Source organism: Chrysemys picta, chromosome 4 (assembly GCF_011386835.1).
Source record: "Chrysemys picta bellii isolate R12L10 chromosome 4, ASM1138683v2, whole genome shotgun sequence".
Classification (NCBI taxonomy): Eukaryota; Metazoa; Chordata; order Testudines; family Emydidae; genus Chrysemys; species Chrysemys picta.
In genome coordinates, this window is record NC_088794.1 from 117,867,717 (window position 1) to 117,887,825 (window position 20,109).

At 43.2% G+C, this 20,109-nt stretch overlaps 1 protein-coding gene across 1 annotated transcript in view; it reads left to right on the plus strand.

Moving 5' to 3' along the window:
• The first annotated feature begins 6,146 nt into the window (after window positions 1-6,146).
• The window catches only part of TSHR (thyroid stimulating hormone receptor), a 237,850-nt gene continuing 223,887 nt past the window's right edge, over window positions 6,147-20,109 (plus strand). Inside the window, exons 1-2 of the mRNA XM_005311162.4 lie at window positions 6,147-6,364; window positions 6,889-7,230. Of these exons, the coding sequence (XP_005311219.1) occupies window positions 7,046-7,230 (185 nt within the window). The 5' untranslated portion in view covers window positions 6,147-6,364; window positions 6,889-7,045. The remainder of the gene's footprint in view (window positions 6,365-6,888; window positions 7,231-20,109) is intronic.

Consider the following 20,109-nt stretch of genomic DNA (forward strand, 5'->3'; position numbering starts at 1 on the left):
ATAGATACAAAGAGTTAAAACCTCCTGTGATATCTGCCGAGAAGGGGAATTTTTGGACGTTGCGTTTGTGGCCTAAACCCAGAATGTTATCTAGCTCCCCGTCAGTAGAAAACATGTACATAAAATCAGTAGATTTAAGACTCACTTTTCTACCCACAGGGTCATAGTTCATGACCACCTCAGGCAGGATGACGAGCCACGTTGCTGTTCATATGCTCCAGTAATTCGGGTATGGTCGAGTAATAACCTCGTCGTAGGATGAAATTCCACGTTGTAGCTCCAAAGGTGATTTTGAAAGGGGTGTCTTCGTTGATAGTATTCCAGCTGTGCGGTTATTGTATTTCCGCTAACCCCACCTCCCAGGCACCCGGGAGATCCAAGGGCTTAATTAGCCATATTGTAAAGTTCGAGATGGTGTTTTGGGGAAAAACTGCAGAGCTGGCATTGCTGGGCAAAGTAATGTAAAACCCGCCGTCGCTCATTTTTCTCTCTCTCTGTCCTTGCAGAAGGAATCTTTTTTTTTTTTTTGTTCGTGTCTAGATGTCACAGAGTTGAGAAGCTTCCACCCAGCTGTTAAACTTATCGGGCCACCCCAACCATTTCACCAGTAGCTGCTTTTTTCTCCCTTTTCCTTTCTCTGCTAGAACTTTTTCAATCCTGTAAATCCTGTCTCGTTTGGGGTTTACTTTTTGTAATTCTTCAGGGTAAAAAGATCCAGTAACTGCCTCACCCTCGTAATCTTTTAAGCGGTATACAGGTCTCTGGCCCCTGGTTAAGGCTTCATCCACTATGAATATCTCATCGGTAAACGTCTGTTCATAACCTTTTTCAAAAGCGCCTTTGGTTTTAGATAGTCTCACGTGGTCACCTTTTCTAAAAGGGGCAACAACCGGTTTTATTTTAAAACCATCTCCGTTTTCCATACCTTCAGAGAATTTGAAGGGTTAACATCAACGGGTCTGGTACGTATAGTTCTGTGAAATCTCTGGTTGTAACTCTTTATAAAGTCAGTAAGACGTCAATGTAGCGAAAGGTGTTATGGGCTGTTAAATCGCTCCACAACCCCTGCTTTGACTTCATTATTGGTAACAAAATGGTGAACTCCATGCCGCTTTAACAATCCACTTAAAGGTTTGTTTAAAAATTCTTTCCCCCGATCAGTTTGTAATTTTTGAGGCATGACCTTCACTGAAAATAGCTTTAAAGGCCTTGGATACCTCACCACTCGTCTTGTCTTTTAGGCCTAAGGCCCTGGCATATTTGGATAGAATGTCTATCACTGTTAAGATGTACTTAAAACCGCTGTTGTGTTTGGAGAACCGGTGCATATCCACCAAATCTGCCTGCCACTGCGCATCCACCTCTGAAACAATGGTCTTGTTTCTTTTAAAACGTATTCGAGCCGGTTTCTGTAAAGTGTAAGCATCCTGGTCTGAAAGCCATGCTGTTACCTGTCTTCTGTTTAAAGTTTTACTATGCTTTCTGGCCACTTGAAAAAGAGGGTTGATCCCGCCGAAGCTCCCAACTTCCCCGGGGGCGTAATATATTTTCTTTAACAGCGCCGCCTGTGTAGACATGACTGTTACTGGTACTGTCTTTTACTACCACGAGTATGAAAGGGAACACATTCATATTGACACATTTAAATAAGTTTTATTAATCGCCTGGTTTAACACGACCTTTTACAGCCACCTGTAAAAATGGATGCCATGACTCCCTACCATAAGGGAGTCTCAGATGGTTCATTCTTCCATTTTGTCCTTTTCGGCTTGAGATCTGTGTCTCAGACATGAACAAAAGCAGCTGACGCACGATATGTTTACTCCCACAGGGCTTCCAATTTGTAAGTTCTTAAAGGCCTCTAAAAAGGCATTGTCGACCTGTTGAGAGATTTTCAGAAAAGAAACCATGTAAGCACCCCTCACTGCTTGTTTTTTAATTTACGCAACCCCCGGTTCCTACCCCATTACCCACCCCTCCTTGACAGCCGCTTCTTAATCATTCATTTTACCTGAAGGTAGAGAGAGAGTCTGTCTGTCTCTGGCCCTCAGCCCTCTTACAGGGCCAGCCATGGCCTGATTGGGGCGTGGCCCTAGCTGCGGCTGCTTCCCCCAATCAGGCTAGCTTTTCCCCGCCACAGCCCTCTCCCAGGGCTGTTTTAAGCCCTTCAGGCCAGGAGCTGGGTGACCACCCCACTACACGCTGTAATAGTTTTCCAACAGATATCAGGGAAGTTAAAAAAAAAACCATTAATATTAGCTCATATGTGTTAGCTAATCTTGTTACCTGCTTGTAGAATGACTCATCCACTTCCTCTTCCTAATTTGGTGGTCTATAATAGACCCCCACCATAACATCAGTACAGTTTTCCCTTTTTATCCTGACCCAGAGACTCTCAATAGGTCTGTGTCTCACTTCCTCTTGGACCTCGGAGCAAGTATATACATTCTTGACATACAGTGCAACACCTACTTCTTTTTTCCCTTACCTATCTTTTTGGAACAAGCTATACCCCTCAATGCTGGTACTCCAATCATGGGAGTTGTCCCACCAAGTGTCTGTAATGCTAGTTAAATCATTATTTCCTTCATATACCATGACTTCCAGTTCATCCTGCTTGTTCTTCGTGCTTCTGCATTTTATACAGGTATCAAAGACATTTTGCAGACTTCCCTGTTACTTTTCTTCTTGACTTTTTAATGCAGTTGTGATTTCTAGTCTCTTCTCCAGAAATTAGCCCCTTCCGCTTGTCTACATTTCCTTGAGTCTAGATGTACATTGGCTGGATTTTTGTCACCATCCCCCATAGGACCTAGTTTAAAGCTCTTCTTATCAGGTTAGCCAGACGATGTCCAAAGATGATCTTCCCAGTATTTGATAGATGGAGCCCATCCCAGCACAATAATCCTCTTTCCTGGAACATTAGCTTGTTGTCAGAGAAGCCAAAGCCCTCTCAAGGGTAGTATCTTCATCAATAAAGATGATGTTGAAGCCAGAAATAATCTGGTTTGACTCCCAGGCTATACCATCAAGGTTGGCAGTTGCGGGGCGGGAATTATTTGTATTGCAGACACAGACATGCTCCTCAACATTGTTTGAGGCAATTTTGAGACTTTACAGTCTCACTTTTTGTTTTAAAGAGTTGAGCACACATTCTGTGATAACCTATTCACCACAAATGTCAGAAAATTCTTCTGCTTTGTAGGATGATTTTTATTTGTTACGTATCTAATCCTTGAAGGTGCTGAGTACCTTTTTTATCTTCCACTGACTTTAAGGACTGGGTCCTAAAAGACTTATCATTACACTCACTTGGCTTCAGAGTCTATTCAGGCTTCCTTACATCCATGCTGGCCTTTTAAATGAAGGCCAGACCATTGTTAAATAGTATGTAGGTTCAACTTGGTTTAGATACGACTTGGAGCATTTTTTCATATAGAAAATAGTCTCTTGTGGGTTGTCTTATACTTTCTGCATTCCTCTACATCAGAAACACCAGCAGGGGAGTTTATCCCTCTATCAGTGCCAGGCTTGGTGGAGGGACAGAGTGGAGGTGGATGTGCCTACCTGATTCCAGGCCTGCTGGGCACCCTAAAACTGCACCATTGCAGAACCAAAAAAACACCGGGGTAAAAAGACTCTAGCCACTTCCTGTTCCACCCTTGGCATGCACACCAACTACTCCTGAATTCCACCTGCACCTGGGATGTGTGTGAGAGGGTGCAGGAGGGGGGCATGCAGCACACAGAGCCAGTTCCTTTAGAAAGCCTCTTGAGCCAGAGTGTTTCCTGAAGGGCCTGTGCAGCTGCAGAGTAGCTGTAAATTGGGCTCCAGGAGAACAGCTTCTTGTGGTAATTTGTTATTTCTGCTTCATCCCAATCAAAATTAAAAAGAGCAGAGGAACTGTAGAAAGTGTTGTTAAAATTTGTGCTTTTTGAAAAAACTTATAAAAATGTAGGACTGGGGGTAACTTTGAGAGATCATCTAGTCTAGCCCCATGTGCTGAGGTAGGACCAACTATACCTTGATCATCCCTGACAGATGTTTGTCTAACCTGTTCTTAAAAACCTCCAATGACAGGGATTCCACAGCCTCCTTTGGAAGCTTATTTCAGTGCTTAACTAGCTTTATAGTTAGAAAGTTTTTCTTAATATCTAACCTAAATCTCTCTTGTTGCAGGTTAATCCAATTACTTCTTGTCCTGCCTTCAGTGGATATGGAGATCACAACTAGAGCTATTAAAATGGGGACCTTAAATGTGTCTCCGTAAAATGGGCCTGGTATTACTTAAACCTCACAACATCACTGAGAGGAGTAATTAATTATGCATATGTGCTTTGATGCTCTCTGATGGAAGGTGCTATTCAAAGTAATTTGATTGTATACTGAAGTTTAAATCTTACAAAATTACAAGTGGCATCTGTCTCTTTTGTCTTTTTGAATGTGTTTCTGCCACATAAAATCCGTAAAGACAAAACATTAACTGACACCTGAATTCCAGTGACTTAACTGCCTTTTAAAGAATTACAACAAAATAAGCTCTATTGTGCTGTACATGCTGTGGGACAACTATTTTACCTAAAAATCTTGTAAAGTGTATTTTATTTTTTAATCTAATGTGAAGTATTATGATTTACCTTGTTCATTTGTTCCCTCTATGGGTAGATGGGTGGGAGCTACGAACCCCATCTGCATGAAAGTAGAGACACAAAGTAGATGCGATGCGAGAAAATAAAATTCACATACTCTTAAAAAAACACAAATTAAATAACCCACACAGCAAGAAAATTTAATGGACATCTACATAACACACATAGGAGCACATGCAGTAGATCTTGTCTGAATAAGCTGTCCAAATAACTTTAATGTGTTTACTGTTTAAAATAAATAACAAGACTGCATGTCTTATTCATTTGTACCACCCCCCACAGCTCCCGTGTGTGTGAGAGAGAGAAATACTATAAAAGTAGGTTCATCCACTGAGCTGTACAAATAGTACCAGAGAATAAAAGAGGCACAGCCTTCAGATGTGATCTGGCCAAGGTGAAGTGGAACCTAGAGATCTCCTCCATCTCTCCATTTTTTAATTAGAATCTATTCCTGAGGCAATATTGGCTTGCTACATGGAGTGATGCTGCAAATGAATGGTTAACTATTATACTGTTCAGCCATGTATCACATACCTTAAGTTCACAATAGCCCTTCATGGCTGTGTGCATTAAAGGATGTTCTAGTTAGTGAACACATCTGCTGTATTGGGAAGAAAGGGCTACAGGCAGCCCAGCCTGGGTTTGCTAATAGCAGCCTGCAACCTACCCTGTACAAGAAGTACATGATGGGTGAGCTCTGTCTCCTTTTCCCTGGTGCTAGACCCTGTTTCTTCTCCTTACTTACTTTCTTGTATGGCCTCATATTTTGGCCATTAGATTGAAATCGGGACACTTCCTACTCTTTCCCATCACATTGGTTTAATAGGTGTGCTAGTCTGAGTTTTGACTGTCCTGTGTGTCCCTTAGTTTCTGTACTTGGCAAAATTCTGCCTTAGCTTTGCACGTTTTACATTAGATAGGTCAGCATAATAAACAACTGTAAGGGCAAGCTCTTGCTGCTTGGATATTCTCTCACCTGCTGCCTCTACCCTGGGAAAACGTATTCTGTTACAAATTGTGTTAACTAACAAAAATATTATTAGAGGGCAGTGTCATGTTTATATTTAAAAATGGGTTAGCTGGTGATGGGAGTATCTGGTAAATAATACCACACCCATTTTACAGGGACATATAAGTTTAAGGTGCCCCTATCATTGGGTTTAATACTGTTTGTGTTAACACCTTTTTTATCACAATTTCACAAAGCCTCTTCTGAGCGCTGGACCTGGCTACAGGCAAACGGTCTCCTTTCTCACAGCATGATCGCTCATACGCTCACAATCCATATCTGAAACAAACCACGCCACTCACCCTCTCACACTCTCCATCAGCCTCGCACAACCCCGTGCGCGCTCACTCTCTCTCGCGCACAAACACTGTCGCCTCTTGCCCCCAGGCCCGTCCCCTCCCTGCCGCTCTCGGCAGGTGGCCCTGTCGCCCAGCGGCTGGGCCGGCTCGGCTCGAGGCACTGCCTGCGGTTGCCGCTAGGTGGCCGATGCGGACAGCCGTTGGAAGCGGTAAAACGCGGAGGGTAGCGACTCTGGTCCGCGTCCCAACTGAGACTCGGAGTTGAGAAGCAGCTGCCGCCGCCGCCACCGCCCGCGCTGAAGTGATGTGCCCGGCTGAGGGAACGGCCCCAGGAGCCGCCTTCCCGGCTCTAAACGCAGCGTGAGGGGAAGCTCCGCGCCCAGCAGCGCGGCCCGCAGTTTGTCCTGGTGAGGGGAGCTCAGGGTGGAGCGGGGCAGGGCAGCCCTCTGAGGGGCTGGGAGCACAGCGGGGTGCGGGGAGCGGTTCAGGAGGAGGAGGAGGTTGACCGTGGGTGAAGGGGCTCTGGCGGGGCAGTGCCTGGCAAAGCTTGTCTGCGGGTGTGGATCATGGTACGTGGGCTGTGGCGTCTGGAAGAATGAGTCTGTTGGAGGCGATAGTGTACCTGAGGAGAGTTGTGGGGCTGGGAGCCGAGTCCGGGGGGGGGCGCACATGGCGGGGGTGGAGCGGGGTGCCCGGGGAGAGTTCGGGGGGAGAGGAGTGGAGCTGGGGGAATGAGTGACTGGAGAAAATTGGGGGAGTGGGGTGCCTGGAGAGAATGGGGGCAGTGGAGTGGGATACCTGGGGAGAGTTGTGGGGAGGGGGTGGTGTGCCTGGGGAGAGGGAGGCATGAGGAGACACAGCAGCACAGGGGAGGCAGGGTACTCAGGATTTCTGTTTTCTGTGTAATGATATCTCTTCTGCTTCCCTTTAGGGAGGAGGAGGTGGCTTTTTGGCAAGGTGCAGTTTCCTACTGCCCCACTCTTTGAATGACAGAAGAGTCCTGTGCCATCTGTATCCTTGGTCGCCTTGTTCCCCCTCCATTGGAGAAGAGTGAGGCAGGGGACTGATGAAGTAGCACCAGCAGCAGGATGTGCAAGATGCTGTGGCTACTGGTAACTTTCCAGGTCCTGCTGTTGCTGGAGACGGTGCTGTGGAGCACAGGCACAAAGATGTGCCCTTCATCAGAGTGTGAGTGCTCAGACTTGGACCACTACAAAATCACCTGCAAGGAGACACATCTCATTCCCAGCTTTCCACAGGACACCAAAACCCTGTGAGTAATCAAGTGGAGTCATACAACGGCTTTGTGTAAGGACTTGGAGGGATACATTCAGAGCTGGTACCCTGTGACACATGGGGAGGGAGAAGGCAGTGAGATGTGGTGAATGCTGGTACTCAGGCCTCTGAGTACCTAGGGATGGAAACAATGATATTCAGATGCTATAGGTAACTGTGGGTGAGGAGAGCAGTGACCTTCAGACCCTGCAATAATGTGCAGGGTATAGAATCATAGAACTGTGAGGGACCTCGAGAGGTCATCTGGTCCAGGCCCCTGCACTCGTAGCAGGACTAAGTATTATCTAGACCAGTGTTTCCCAAACTTGGGACGCCACTTGTGTAGGGAAAGCCCCTGGCGGGCCAGGCAGGTTTGTTTACCTGTCCCGTCCGCAGGTCTGGCCGATCATGGCTCCCAGGGCTGCGGTTCGCTGCTCCATGCCAATGGGAGCTGCTGGAAGCGGTGCGGGCTGAGGGACATACTGGCCGCGGCTTCCAGCAGCTCCTATTGACCTGGAGCAGCGAACCGCAAGCCAGTGGGAGCCGCGATTGGCCGGACCTGCGGACGGGGCAGGTAAACAAATCGGCCCGGCCGCCAGGGGCTTTCCCTACACGAGCAGCGTCCCACGTTTGGGAAATACTGATCTAGACCATTTCTGACAGGTGTTTGTCTAACCTGCTCTTAAAAATCTCCAATGATGGAGACTCTACAACCTCCCTAGGCAATTTATTCCAGTGCTTAACGACCCTGACAGTTAGGAATTTTTTCCTAATGTCCAACCTAAACTTCCCTTGCTGCAATTTAAGCCCATTGCTTCTTGTCCTATCCTCAGAGGTTAAGAAAAACAATTTTTCTTCCTCCTCCTTTTAACAACCTTTTACATATTTGAAAACTGTCATCACGTCCCCTTCAGTCTTCTCTTTTCCAGACTAAACAAACCCAATTTTTCCAATCTTCCCTCATAGGTCATGTTTTCTAGACCTTTAATCATTTTTGTTGCTCTTCTCTGGACTCTCTCCAATTTGTCCACATCCTTCCTGAAATGTGATGCCCAGAACTGGACACAGTACTCCAGTTGAGGCCTAATCAGTGCGGAGTAGAGTGGAAGAATTACTTTTCATATCTTGCTTACAACACTCCTGCTAATACATCCCTGAATAATGTTTCCTTTTTTTGCAACAGCGTTACACTGTTGATTCATATTTAGCTTGTGGTCCACTATGATCCCCAGATCCCTTTCCGCAGTACTCCTTCCTAGGCAGTCATTTCCCACTTTGTACGTGTGCAAGTGATTATTCCTTCCTAAATGGAGTACTTTGCATTTGAGTGTGATGAGTATGATGGACCTTTGGACCTTGTAAGAGCTTAGATGGGACGTGGAAAGTCAGGCACTGAGAGTACTTATAAGCAAGAAGATGGGAAGATTGGATCCTATGATTAATATACCTGGAAAGGGAGGAGGGACAAGGTGGGGTAAGTCAGACACTGTACCCTAAAAATGAACATAAATCAGATGTGCCACTGCCAAACAGAATAGTTCCATACAACCTCACCATATTTACTTTTCCTTTTTGCCCCATTTTGATGGACAAGATATAACTGTACAGGAATTTCAAAAGGACATGAAATTCATTTTTGATCCAAAAAAGAGATGTAGGGGGGTCGCAAGGTTATTGTAGAGGGAGTTGCGGTACTGCTACCCTTATTTCTGCGCTGTTGCTGGCGGCGGCACTGCTGCCTTTAGAGCTGGGCAGCTGGAGAGCAGTGGCTGTTGGCCGGGAGCCCAGCTCTGAAGGCAGAGCCACCACCAGCAGCAGCACAGAAGTAAGGATGGCATGGTATGGTAGTGCCACCCTTACTTATGCACTGCCGCTGGCAGAGCGCTACCTTCAGAGCTGGATGCCTGGCGAACACCCACCGCTCTCTGGCTGCCCAGCTCTAAAGGCAGCTCAGAAATAATGGTGGCAATACTACGACCCCCCCCTAAAATAACCTTGTGACCCCCCTGCAACTCCCTTTTTTATCAGGACCCCCAATTTAAGAAATGCTGGTCTCCCCCGTGAAACCTGTATAGTATAGGGTAAAAGCACACAAAAGACCAGATTTCATGGGGGAGACCAGATTTCACAGTCCGTGACATATTTTTCATGGCCATGAATTTGGTAGGGCCCTATTCATAGTAATGAAAGAGTACATTTTCTGAGATAGTAGTAAATTGGAGGCATGTGAGAGTGATAGATACCTCTCCTTTTACAGTCTTTTTTTGCAAGATACAAAATGTTTCTAACCCCAAAAGAGAGACCCTGGTTTGTTTGTAACATTCCAGTAAAAAAAAAACAATAACTCCTAATTTATTAAACTGGGAGTTAAAACCATTTCAGGTTATTTGAGAACCCTAATTAAAATTATAGATTTTAACGGGATGTTAAAATAATCAAGTTATTTTAGTAATGAGCTTCTCAAGAATATTTAAACCCTAAAGAAATAGGATCTCACAGAACCAACTTCTTACCTGCAAGTCCAGCTAAAGAAATGTTTACGTGCTTTCCATTGTTTATCTGTGTGCCTTGTAATTTTTGTACTATTGGACTGCAGCTATTGAAGTATTCCAGTTGTTAGTGGATATTTTTGAATTTCAGATTAGACTCATTTGTTCTTGGAGATGCGAACTTGAGGCTTTATGTGGTTTAGTTTATAAATGTGATAATATTGTACAGAGATAATGCTTACTGTATGTCTTGGGAATCTGTGCTGCTAAACTGTAAAAACAGATAGCTCTCAACTCTTGAGACAGGAATTTAAATCAATTCACAGAAATGTCTGAAATCCCCAAATAAAATTGGAGGCACTCTTTTTGAAAAAGGGGTGCATAAGAACATAAGAACGGCCATACTGTGTGCATGTCATTCAGTATCCTGTCTTCCACATGTGGCCAGTGCCACATGCTTCAGAGGGAAAGAACAGAACAGAGCAGTAATCAAGTGATCCATTCCCTGTTGTGCAGTCCCAGCTTCTGGCAGTCAGGGATTTAGGGACACCCAGAGCAAGTGGTTGCATCCCTGACCATCTTGGCTAATAGCCATTGATGGAGATATCCTCTATGACCTTATCACATTCTTTTTTTGAAGCCAGTTATACTTTTGTTATACTTTTGGCCTTCACAATATCCCCTAGCAGTGAGTTCTACAGGTTGTGCATTGTGTGAAGAAATACTTCCTTATGTTTGTTTTAAACCTGCTGCCTATTAATTTAATTTGGAACCGCTTGGTTCTTGTGTTGTGTAATTTACCCTTTATACTTCCTTATTCACTTTCTCCACACTTTTCATGATTTTATAGACATCTATCATATCCCTCTATTAGTCATCTCTTTTCTAGCTGAAAAGTTCCAGTCTTTTTAAGTTCTCCTCATATAGAGGCTATTCCATGCCTATACCATTTTGTTGCCTTTATTTGTACCTTTTCCAATTCTAATATACCTTGGTAGAGATGGGGCGACCAGAACTGCACATAGTATTTGAGGTGTGGCATACCATAGATTTATATAGTGACATTATGATGTTCTCTGTCTCGTTATCTATCCCTTTCCTGATGGTTCCTAACATTTTGTTAGCTGTTTTGACTACCACTGCACACTGTTTTCAGAGTTCTCAGAGATAGTTACATGATGAATGAGAAGCACATAAAAATCCAGCATATGGAAATCTAATATTTTCAAATACCAATTTCTAATGAGGGGCTTTAGGAAAATGAGGATGATCGCCAAAGAAATTAAATAAAAAAAGCATGCAGAAACTTTAATTCCATCAAAATCATAGAAAACAGCTACAAATTGTTTTCAGACTGTTTGGGTGCAGTCTAATAATCTGTATCAATGGAGTTGTCTCACAACCCTTTGAAACATTCTGGTGACCCAGTTTTGGGTCTAGCTGAAGTCTAGTGAACTGAGTCATAGGATTGTGAGTTAAAATATTTGGGTTCTGATTTTGTTACTGACTTGCTATATGACTTTGGACAAGTCATTTAATCTCTTTTGTTTTCTCCATCTATAAAATGTCAACAATAATACATATATACCTTTCTGTTTTCCATGCACACAACATCCATAACACTTAATTATTACTGTTTATTTTATATTAAGGAAAAAATAACAAAAATAGTCTCTATGAGAGAGCACAGAGTGTCAGACTCCTCTTTAATGTACTGAATCTCTCTGCTTCACAAAATGGCAACAGTCTCTGCAGACTGCAGATTTCTAGAAGTTTAGTTTCAGTTGTTAATTGAGAATAAAGCAAGATATACTTTTCTTTTTGAAATAAAGTACATAAATGTCAAAAACCTGAAAAAATTGTACAATTCTAGCAAAATCATAAAACTTTTTAAACATTCTTACGTGGCTAACCGGTTTTGTAGAACTTGTAAACCTAAATGATTGATTGTGGTAAATATGGGAGTAGACTGGCTGGCTTTTGGGGACAGTAGGCAGAATCTTGAAACTTTAGTTGCAGTTTCTCCCAGTTTTTTCTATCTGAACTGTTCTCTTTTTGTCTGTCCTACTTTAGAAGAGGAGCATACAGTCTCTTTTTTGTTTGCATTTTAAGCGAGGCGTATGCTTATAGGAAATTATAGAAAATGTTTATTTCAAAGCTCAGCTGGTGGAACAGTCTCATGAAATCCAGCCAGCAAAGCTTGCTTGTCTTAGACTGTTCTTACTGTACTTATCCAAAAATGACTAGTGCAGGTGCTTATCCAGAATGGATCACTGCACAGCAGTTATTCATGGAACAGTTTATTTTTCAGGGTTAGAATTTTGTTTTTGCTGTGGAGTAAACCAGATAAATAGAGATTGGCATATATGTTATAGGCATAGCTGGTAGTGCTGCCTATTATTGTCACCCGACAATTTCAAGACCCTGTTTTCAGTGGCTTATAACTTTGCCAGACTTTAACTCAGGGGTGGCCAACCTGAGCCTGAGAAGGACCCAGAATTTACCAATGTACATTGCCAAAGAGCCACAGTAATATGTCACCAGCCCCGCATCAGCTCCACCCCCTGCTTCTAGCGTCTCCCATCCACTGGCTGCCCCGCCGATCAGCGCCTCCTCCTCCCTCTCCGCACCTCCTGATCAGCTGTTTTGTGGCGTGCAGGAGGCTCTAGGGGGATGGGGGAGGAGCGAGGGCATGGCAGGCTCAGGGGCTGGAAGGGGAGGAGGGGGGGCAGGGCCTGTGGCAGAGCCAGGGGTTGAACAGTGAGCACCCCCCGGCACATTGGGAAGTTGGCGCCTGTAGCTTCAGCACCGGAGTCGGTGCCTATACAAGGACCCGAAGATTAACTTCTGAAGAGCCGCATGTGGCTCTGGAGCCACAGGTTGGCCACCCCTACTTTAACTGTTCATGCTGAAATTTTCCATGCTGGGTGTCTGCCTTGGGCTGATTATTTTATTTAAATTTTTTGGGGAAACTGTCAGCAAAAATGGTTCAGCAGTTTCTGAGAACACAGTAATTGAAATACATTATTTTGCCCATGTTAAAAGAAATTCTTATAACCATTTCACTGAGAACCCTTTTGTTCAGGAACTTGAAATTTGGCAGTGGGTAGTGTTTGTGTCTGGGAAATGCTTTTTGCCCAAGTTATAAGCCACTGAAAAAGGTCTCAATTGGCAAATGGTCAGTAGAGACTTGTTAGAGTTTAGGAGCTAAATTCTCTAAGAGTCCATCTCTTCTGAGCATGCTCCATCCCAGGGCTGAAGGGTCTGAGCATGATTTTCCTACAACTGTTGTTCTGGACCACCAGAACTGAGAACAGGGAGACTATGACCAGGTCTACACTGCAAACTTACATTGGTATAACTGCGTCGCTCAGGGGTGTGAAAAATCCACAGACCTGAGTGACGTGGTTATGCTGATCTAACCCCCAGTGTAGACTGCACTATGTTAATTGGAGCGCTTCTCCCACTGATATAGCTACTGCCTCTTGTGGAGGTGGATTAACTATGCTAATGGAAGAAGCTCTCCAGTTGGCATAGTAGCATCTTCACTAAAGCACTACAGTAGTGTAGTTGCACCACTGCAGATTTTTAAGTGTACACCTGCCCGATATCTCCAGTGTTCTCTGTGCCCCAATGCTGACTTCCCAGGCAGTGTGGAGGAAGATTGCAGCCTGACTTAAATGTAGAGGGAACAAGAGCTGCATGGGGGGTGGGGAGAAGGAGTAGATTGGGATAAAGAACTGGGGGGAGCAGGAAACTGTAGGAACTGGCAGGGAAGGGAGAGAAAAAGGCTGAGGGCATGTCTACACTTAGGCCATGTTACACTACAAAATTACGTCAACCTAATTTATGTTGGCGTGCAGCCACCACAGTTATTAAATTGCTCGTGTGTGCGCACACTTGTCTCCTTGTGTCAACGGTGCACATCCTCACCAGGAGCACTTGTATTGATTGTATTGTTAGTGTGGGGCATTGTGGGATGGTTCCTGAAAACCAGTAATAGTTGACATAAGCAAGACAGTGTCTGCACTGACACTGCGTCGACCTAATTACATCGCCGATTTAGTAACACCACCTCCCTGAGTAGCATAGAGGGACACTTCAGTGGGAGCCAAATTTAAGTGAAGACACTTCCACAGCTAGGTTGAAGCAAGACAGTTTATGTTGACCTACCCTGTAGCATAGACCAGGTCTTATAGTGCTGCAGTGGCACAGCTGCAGCATTTAGTGAAGATACTAGTATCAAGAATGAGGAGATTGGTGTGAGGAATAATGGCCATTACTTTGTGGCCTGAGTTGCTATTCAGAACTTACATTATTGAAAAGTAAAACATTATTGTAATCTGGTTTATGAGTGTAATGTGCATTAGTTTAGATTTATAAAAAGGCACTCCTTCAAAGGCTCTGGGAAACCAGACATCAGTTCGAATTGCAAAGATATATAAAAAACATGCTGTTAGCTTTTCTATTTTACAGAAGCCAACAGGCTCTGATAAACACACCAATACCCTGCAGTACTTCAGATATTATCCATCCATTTGTCCTCTAACTCTCTCCAAAATCCTGGAGAAACTGTCAGCAAAACCATGCACAAGTCCCACCTATCTCCTATGATGATCACATGGACTCCTCTGCTGTACTCTGCAGTGAAGCCACAGCAGCATATACACCCCTATTTGGGATGTTGGGTACCTACTTGAATGGCTAGCCTGTGCTGCCACCGCTTCACTGCTGCTGTTATTTGCATTAGCCAGATCAGCATTTCTCAAACTGGGAGTCCCTATCCAAAAGGTCATAAGGCTATTGGAGGGGGGAGGTCGCAACAACTGTTAGATCCTTTGCATTTCATTACAGTGCTTAAATAATTAACTAAGATTACCATACATCCATGTTTTCCCAGACATGACTTCTTTTTTGATTCTCCGATCTCCATCCACATGGATTTTTGAAATATGAACAAACTTCCATGATTGCGAGCTGGGTGGCCAGAGAGCGGTGGCTGCTGGCTAGCATTAAGCTCTGAAAGCAGCGTTGCCGCCAGCAGCAGCGCAGAAGTAAGGGTGGCATGGTATGGTATTTTGGGGGGAGAGGGTCATCACAGCCTGAAATATTTTCAGAGGGGAGCCTAGCAAAAAAAAGTTTGAGAATTCCTGAACTAGATCAAAGCTAGCTTGGGTATGTCAAGAAGTGCTGCAGTCACACCTCTGATAGCAGTGTAGACTATCCTGACTCTGGCAGGGTGTAAGTTCAGCATCAACTTGGAACATCCACTAGCCAAAGTAGCTCCGTATCTGGCTTAAGTGGCATCCATCTACCTGCTTTTATCTCTGAGAACCTGGTGCCAAGGTCCTCAGATTTCCCCAGGTTGACCTATTTCAATGCTGATATTCTGGCACTGTTGACAAAGTAATGAGGTCTCTGGGTCACACTGGTATGACTGAATTAGACCCTGGCATCTTGGCACCATTGACCCAATGTATTGACCAAGATTGCCTAGGATCCAGCATCATAGATCCCGGTGAACCACTTGATTAGGTGGTCCGGTGTCCATTATAGTAAGCATTAATGTTACCACAAATTCCAGGTAATCTGAATCTGGTGTTAAGGTTTCAGTACCACTTACCTAAACTGGTCCAGCACCAGTATAAGTAGTGTTAAACCAGGAAAAATCTGAGGAATGAAAACCATGCCTACTGAGTCTAGTGCCAAGGATCCAGCATAACTTGAAGTGACTCAGTGCACAGTAAAAGTGGCACTAAGGTTGATCTTAGTTGAAGTGGCTATGTACCCAAATCAAGTGGCAATAGGAACCTCAGATCAATCTGAGTCAAAATGTAATTCAGTGCCAAGAACTAGCACTAATAACTAATAACTTGGGTAAGTTTCTTGATGAAGTGGTTTGGTGTCCAGTGTCAGGAACACTCAAATCCCTAGGTTTGCACAGGAGAAGTGGGTCCCAGGCTGGCATGATTCACTGTCTCTGAAGTGCTACTTGCCAGAAGAGTATTATACCCTGCATAAGTGTCACCAAGATTTCCTGATTTGTCACAGGTTCAGGAGAATTACATATTGTGATGCTTTAGGTCAAGTATAAGTGGCACATAGGTCCCTAGACCTATTTACATCAATTGAGTCTGGTTCAGAGAACCTGGCACCATAGATCTCTGATCCTTCAGGGTCTGGTAGGTTGGCACCTCTAAAATCTGGGTCTACTATCCTGGTCTCACTTATGTACTACTGAGATGTGATATCTATCAATGATTTATTCCCAGAGCCTGTAGGGATAGTTAACTGAAGCTCTAGGCATTCCTTTTATTGAAGTCTTTCCAGATGAAATTGGTAGAACTGTTCAATGTTTCCAGGGCCAGGTTCTGATGAGGACCTGGAGCAGTGTTAGTTGGCACTGAAACCCTTCAGAATTGTGTTACAGGTTTTCCCCAGATGGTATGGATAGTGATTTCAGCTTCCAACTGTGCCTGCTTTGGTCAACAGTTCTCATTCACCTTGCAATACTCTAGCCTTTGGCAGGATTGCTCTGTGTACTACTAGGGTTATTTAAGATGACTGCTTTGCCATCAGGGTTGTACCGAAGGAAACTGGAATTCTTTAGATTAGTATACTTGGTTGTGCTGTGAGTGCCACAGGATGGATGTATTAATTTAGTTGCCCAAATGTTATTTCTGCATGTATCTCTCTTGGTATGGAATTGGAATCTTGTTTCTCAGAATGTGTTGGACCTCTGGTCTGCTACTTGATAGAATATTACATGAACTATACACCTGACAAGAGGACATTGCTCCTAACCATAGCTACTGCTTGGACTTATTGAGATACAGACCACATGGGCTGTTTTCTATAAACTGTAATCTATATGGAAAATGTGATTTGGTCAGTCAGTGCCCTCATCCCCATTTCCAGTCTCAAATCACCTCTGTTTCTATCTCAAACTGGGTACTAGCATGACTGTATTTCCCCAAGTCTCTTTTACATTCTTGTTAATCCAGGTCTTCATTCTCCTGCATTTATCAGAAGGTATTCAGCTAAGCTGATGGCAGCCTCAATTGCATGGCTTCTCTCTCTTTTGTAGAATTTGCAAAGCTGTTGCTTGAAGCTCTCTCTATTTTTTTTAATTGCCCTTCACTGAGGTCTGATGTTAGAGAGTGAAATTTTGGTCACTTCAGTACACACTTGACCTGTCACCTACAGATCATGCTTGCTTTGGCAGTATTGTAGTTCTTGTTCACCTAGAGTGCCTGCACCCACCTTCCTAGGGGTTTGTAGTGCTTGCTGATCTCCCATAAGTGGGAATATGTAGAGGCCACTCAAAGGAAGGTGAGGTTACTTACCAGTAACTGTTGTTCTTTGGGAGTGTTGTCCCTGTGTATTTACATTTCCCACCCACCTTCCTCACTTTGGAGTGTCAGATAAAGAATTCCAAAATTAGGGAAGAAACTGGAAGGCAGTTGGTGTCACTCCTCCTTTTACACTCTCAGAATCTTTTGCAAGGTAAAGGGGTATGTGGCCCTAATTGACACTGCTCGCTAGAAGAATTCTGCAACTTGATGCCAGTAACAAAATATCCCTCAAATGTGAATATGACAAGACTATCAAGTAACAGTAGCTACTGGTAAGCATCCTCTTGTTCCTCATGGTGAGTTTACATGTACTATTGGGTGAAAAGCTGAAAGAACATTGTTGGCCTTCATCAGAGGTCTGCCACCAGGTGCTTTTGGGAAGTGGGGATGAGGCTAAAGTTGTTGAGGGATGGTGTTGTGCTCTCTCTACTAATTTCCTTTCCTTTACTGTATGTGGGAATTACTCAAATGCACTTTAGGAAGAAGAAGCCTTTTAATTTGCTGCATTAGCATAACAAGGGGCAATAAAGCAATTTTTTTAGGCTGACATCCTTTAGTAACTGGCCTCATCACATAATATTAAGATGTTTTATCTTTATCCAATGCCCTCTTTGCACCACCTGAAAAAATGGTACATGAGTCATTCATGTTTCATCTACTAATGTCATTTAGTAGTAACAAAAAGAGGACTTGTCAGCTTTCCAGCAGCTATTTTTAAAAAAGCCATCAATGTACTTTTTAGCTTGGAATAGTGGGGATTGTTTTGGGGTTTTTTTTACGTCTTTGATAATTAAGATGCTTTTTGGGTGGTTGTATCCTTTATTTGATTTCTCTTTTGCAGTAATTCATAGATTTTTAAGGCCAGAGGGGCATTGTGATTATCTAATTGGACATCCTACATAACACAGACCATATAACTTCTTTTAATTTAATTCCTGCTTCATGCCTAATAACTGTGGTTGAACTAGAGCAAATTTTTTAGAAAAAATATTCAATCTTGATTTTAACATTTCCTGTAATGGAGAATCCACCACAACAGTTGGTAGGTTGTTCCAGTGATAAATTACCCTCATTATTAAAAAATTGTGCCTTATTTTTAGTTTCAATTTGTCTAGCTTCAGCTTTTGACCATCTGATCTTGTTATACCTTTGTCTGCTCGATTAAAGAATCCTCTATTATCAAATCTATTTTCCGCATCTAGGTACTTACAGACTGTGATCAATTCGCTCCTTATCCTTCTCTTTGATGATATAGATAGAATTGAGCTCCTTGAATCTCTCACTGCAAGGCATGTTTTCCAGTCCTTTATTCATTTTCATGGCTTTTATGAACTCTGTTGAATTTATCAACATACTGCTTGAACTGCGGATACCAGAACTGGACACAATATTCCAGTAACAGTTGCACCAGTACCAAATGCAAAGGTAATACAACCTCTTTACTCCAACTTGATATTCCCCTGTGTATACATCTAGAAATAACATTAGTCCTTTAGCCATAGCATCACACTACAGGCGCATGTTCATCTGATTATCCACCATGACCTCCAAGTCTTTTTTTTAGAGACACGGCTTCCTAGGATAGAGTTTCCCGTCCTGTAAGTATGGCTTTCATTCTTTGTTCCTAGATGCATAACTTTACATTTGGTTATGTTGAAATGCATTTTGTCTTGCACCCAGATTACCAAGTGATCTAGATCACTCTCATAATGATTGTCCTCTTCATTATTTACCTCTCCCCAAATCTTTGTTGTGCAGTACCAAGTTAAAAGCCTTACGGACATCTATTACATCAACATTATTACCTTTATCAACCAGCCTTGTAATCTCATGAAAAAATATCACATTAGTTTGATATCTAATTTTCCATAATCCCATTTAGATTGGCATTAATTATGTTACAAGGACTTCATTAATAAAGAATTAAAAGAAAGTATCAGCACCATTATTTTGCCTGGGATCAAAGTCTGGCTGTATGACAAAGTGGGATATGTCTGTGTCAAATTATGACTTGTTGAACATGTCTAAACTTGCTTGAGGGCAGCCTATTGTAAAGCAGCTGTCTAGAATGGATTACCCAGGAAAGGTACTTGATACTTCATTGAAGGACTACCTCAGGGAAGCCATTGAGATGGCAATCTAGGACTATTGGCATTGACTGAAATCAACTACTGGCCACCTTTTGAGATCCATGGATCCTTCACAAGCATATGGTATACCTCATCCAGTGCACTAAATGCCCTAATAACAACTATGTGGGTGAAACCAGACAATCACTATGCTCTCAAATGAACTCTCACAGGAAAATAAGAGACAACAACACTTTGTCAGTAGTGGGTGGATGCTTTTCACAAAGCGATCACTCTATATCTGACCTATCAGTCCTCATCCTCAAAGGAAACCTGCAGAACACTTTCAAAAGACGAGCCTGGGAGCTTAAATTCATTACTCTGGTAGACACTAAAAATCATGGACTGAACAGACACTCTGGATTTATGGTTTATTACAATAATCTGTAACCCACTAACCCCCTCTTACTGTGCTATGTATAGCTCAGAATTTTATCCCAAACTCTCATGTGTAACTGGGCCTTGACATACCGGTTTGTTCTCCTTTGTTTGTGTTGTTGTTAATCAAAATGCCCTACATACTGATCAATTTTCCATGCCAGCATTTGTTACTTTAGATTATCACAACTTCATACACCCATAAGTCAACTCTTCCTGGCTCTATGCAATATTCAAATCTGACACTATCACCCCCTACATTAAGTACAAATAAATTCTGGGCTCTTCCTCTCACTCACATCTGTCCTTATAAATCTTGGATTCATTCACTCTCTTCCCCCACATTAATGAATTCTAGTCTGTTTTCCTACGTATTTTATGTATTCTACAGTTTAGTTTACAAATCAAAACAGGAATTTCTTCTTCGAGTGCTTGCTCATATCGATTTCAATTAGGTGTGCGCACGCCGCGTGCACGATCGTCGGAGAATTTTCTACCCTAGCAACACCCGGTGGGTCGGCTTGGG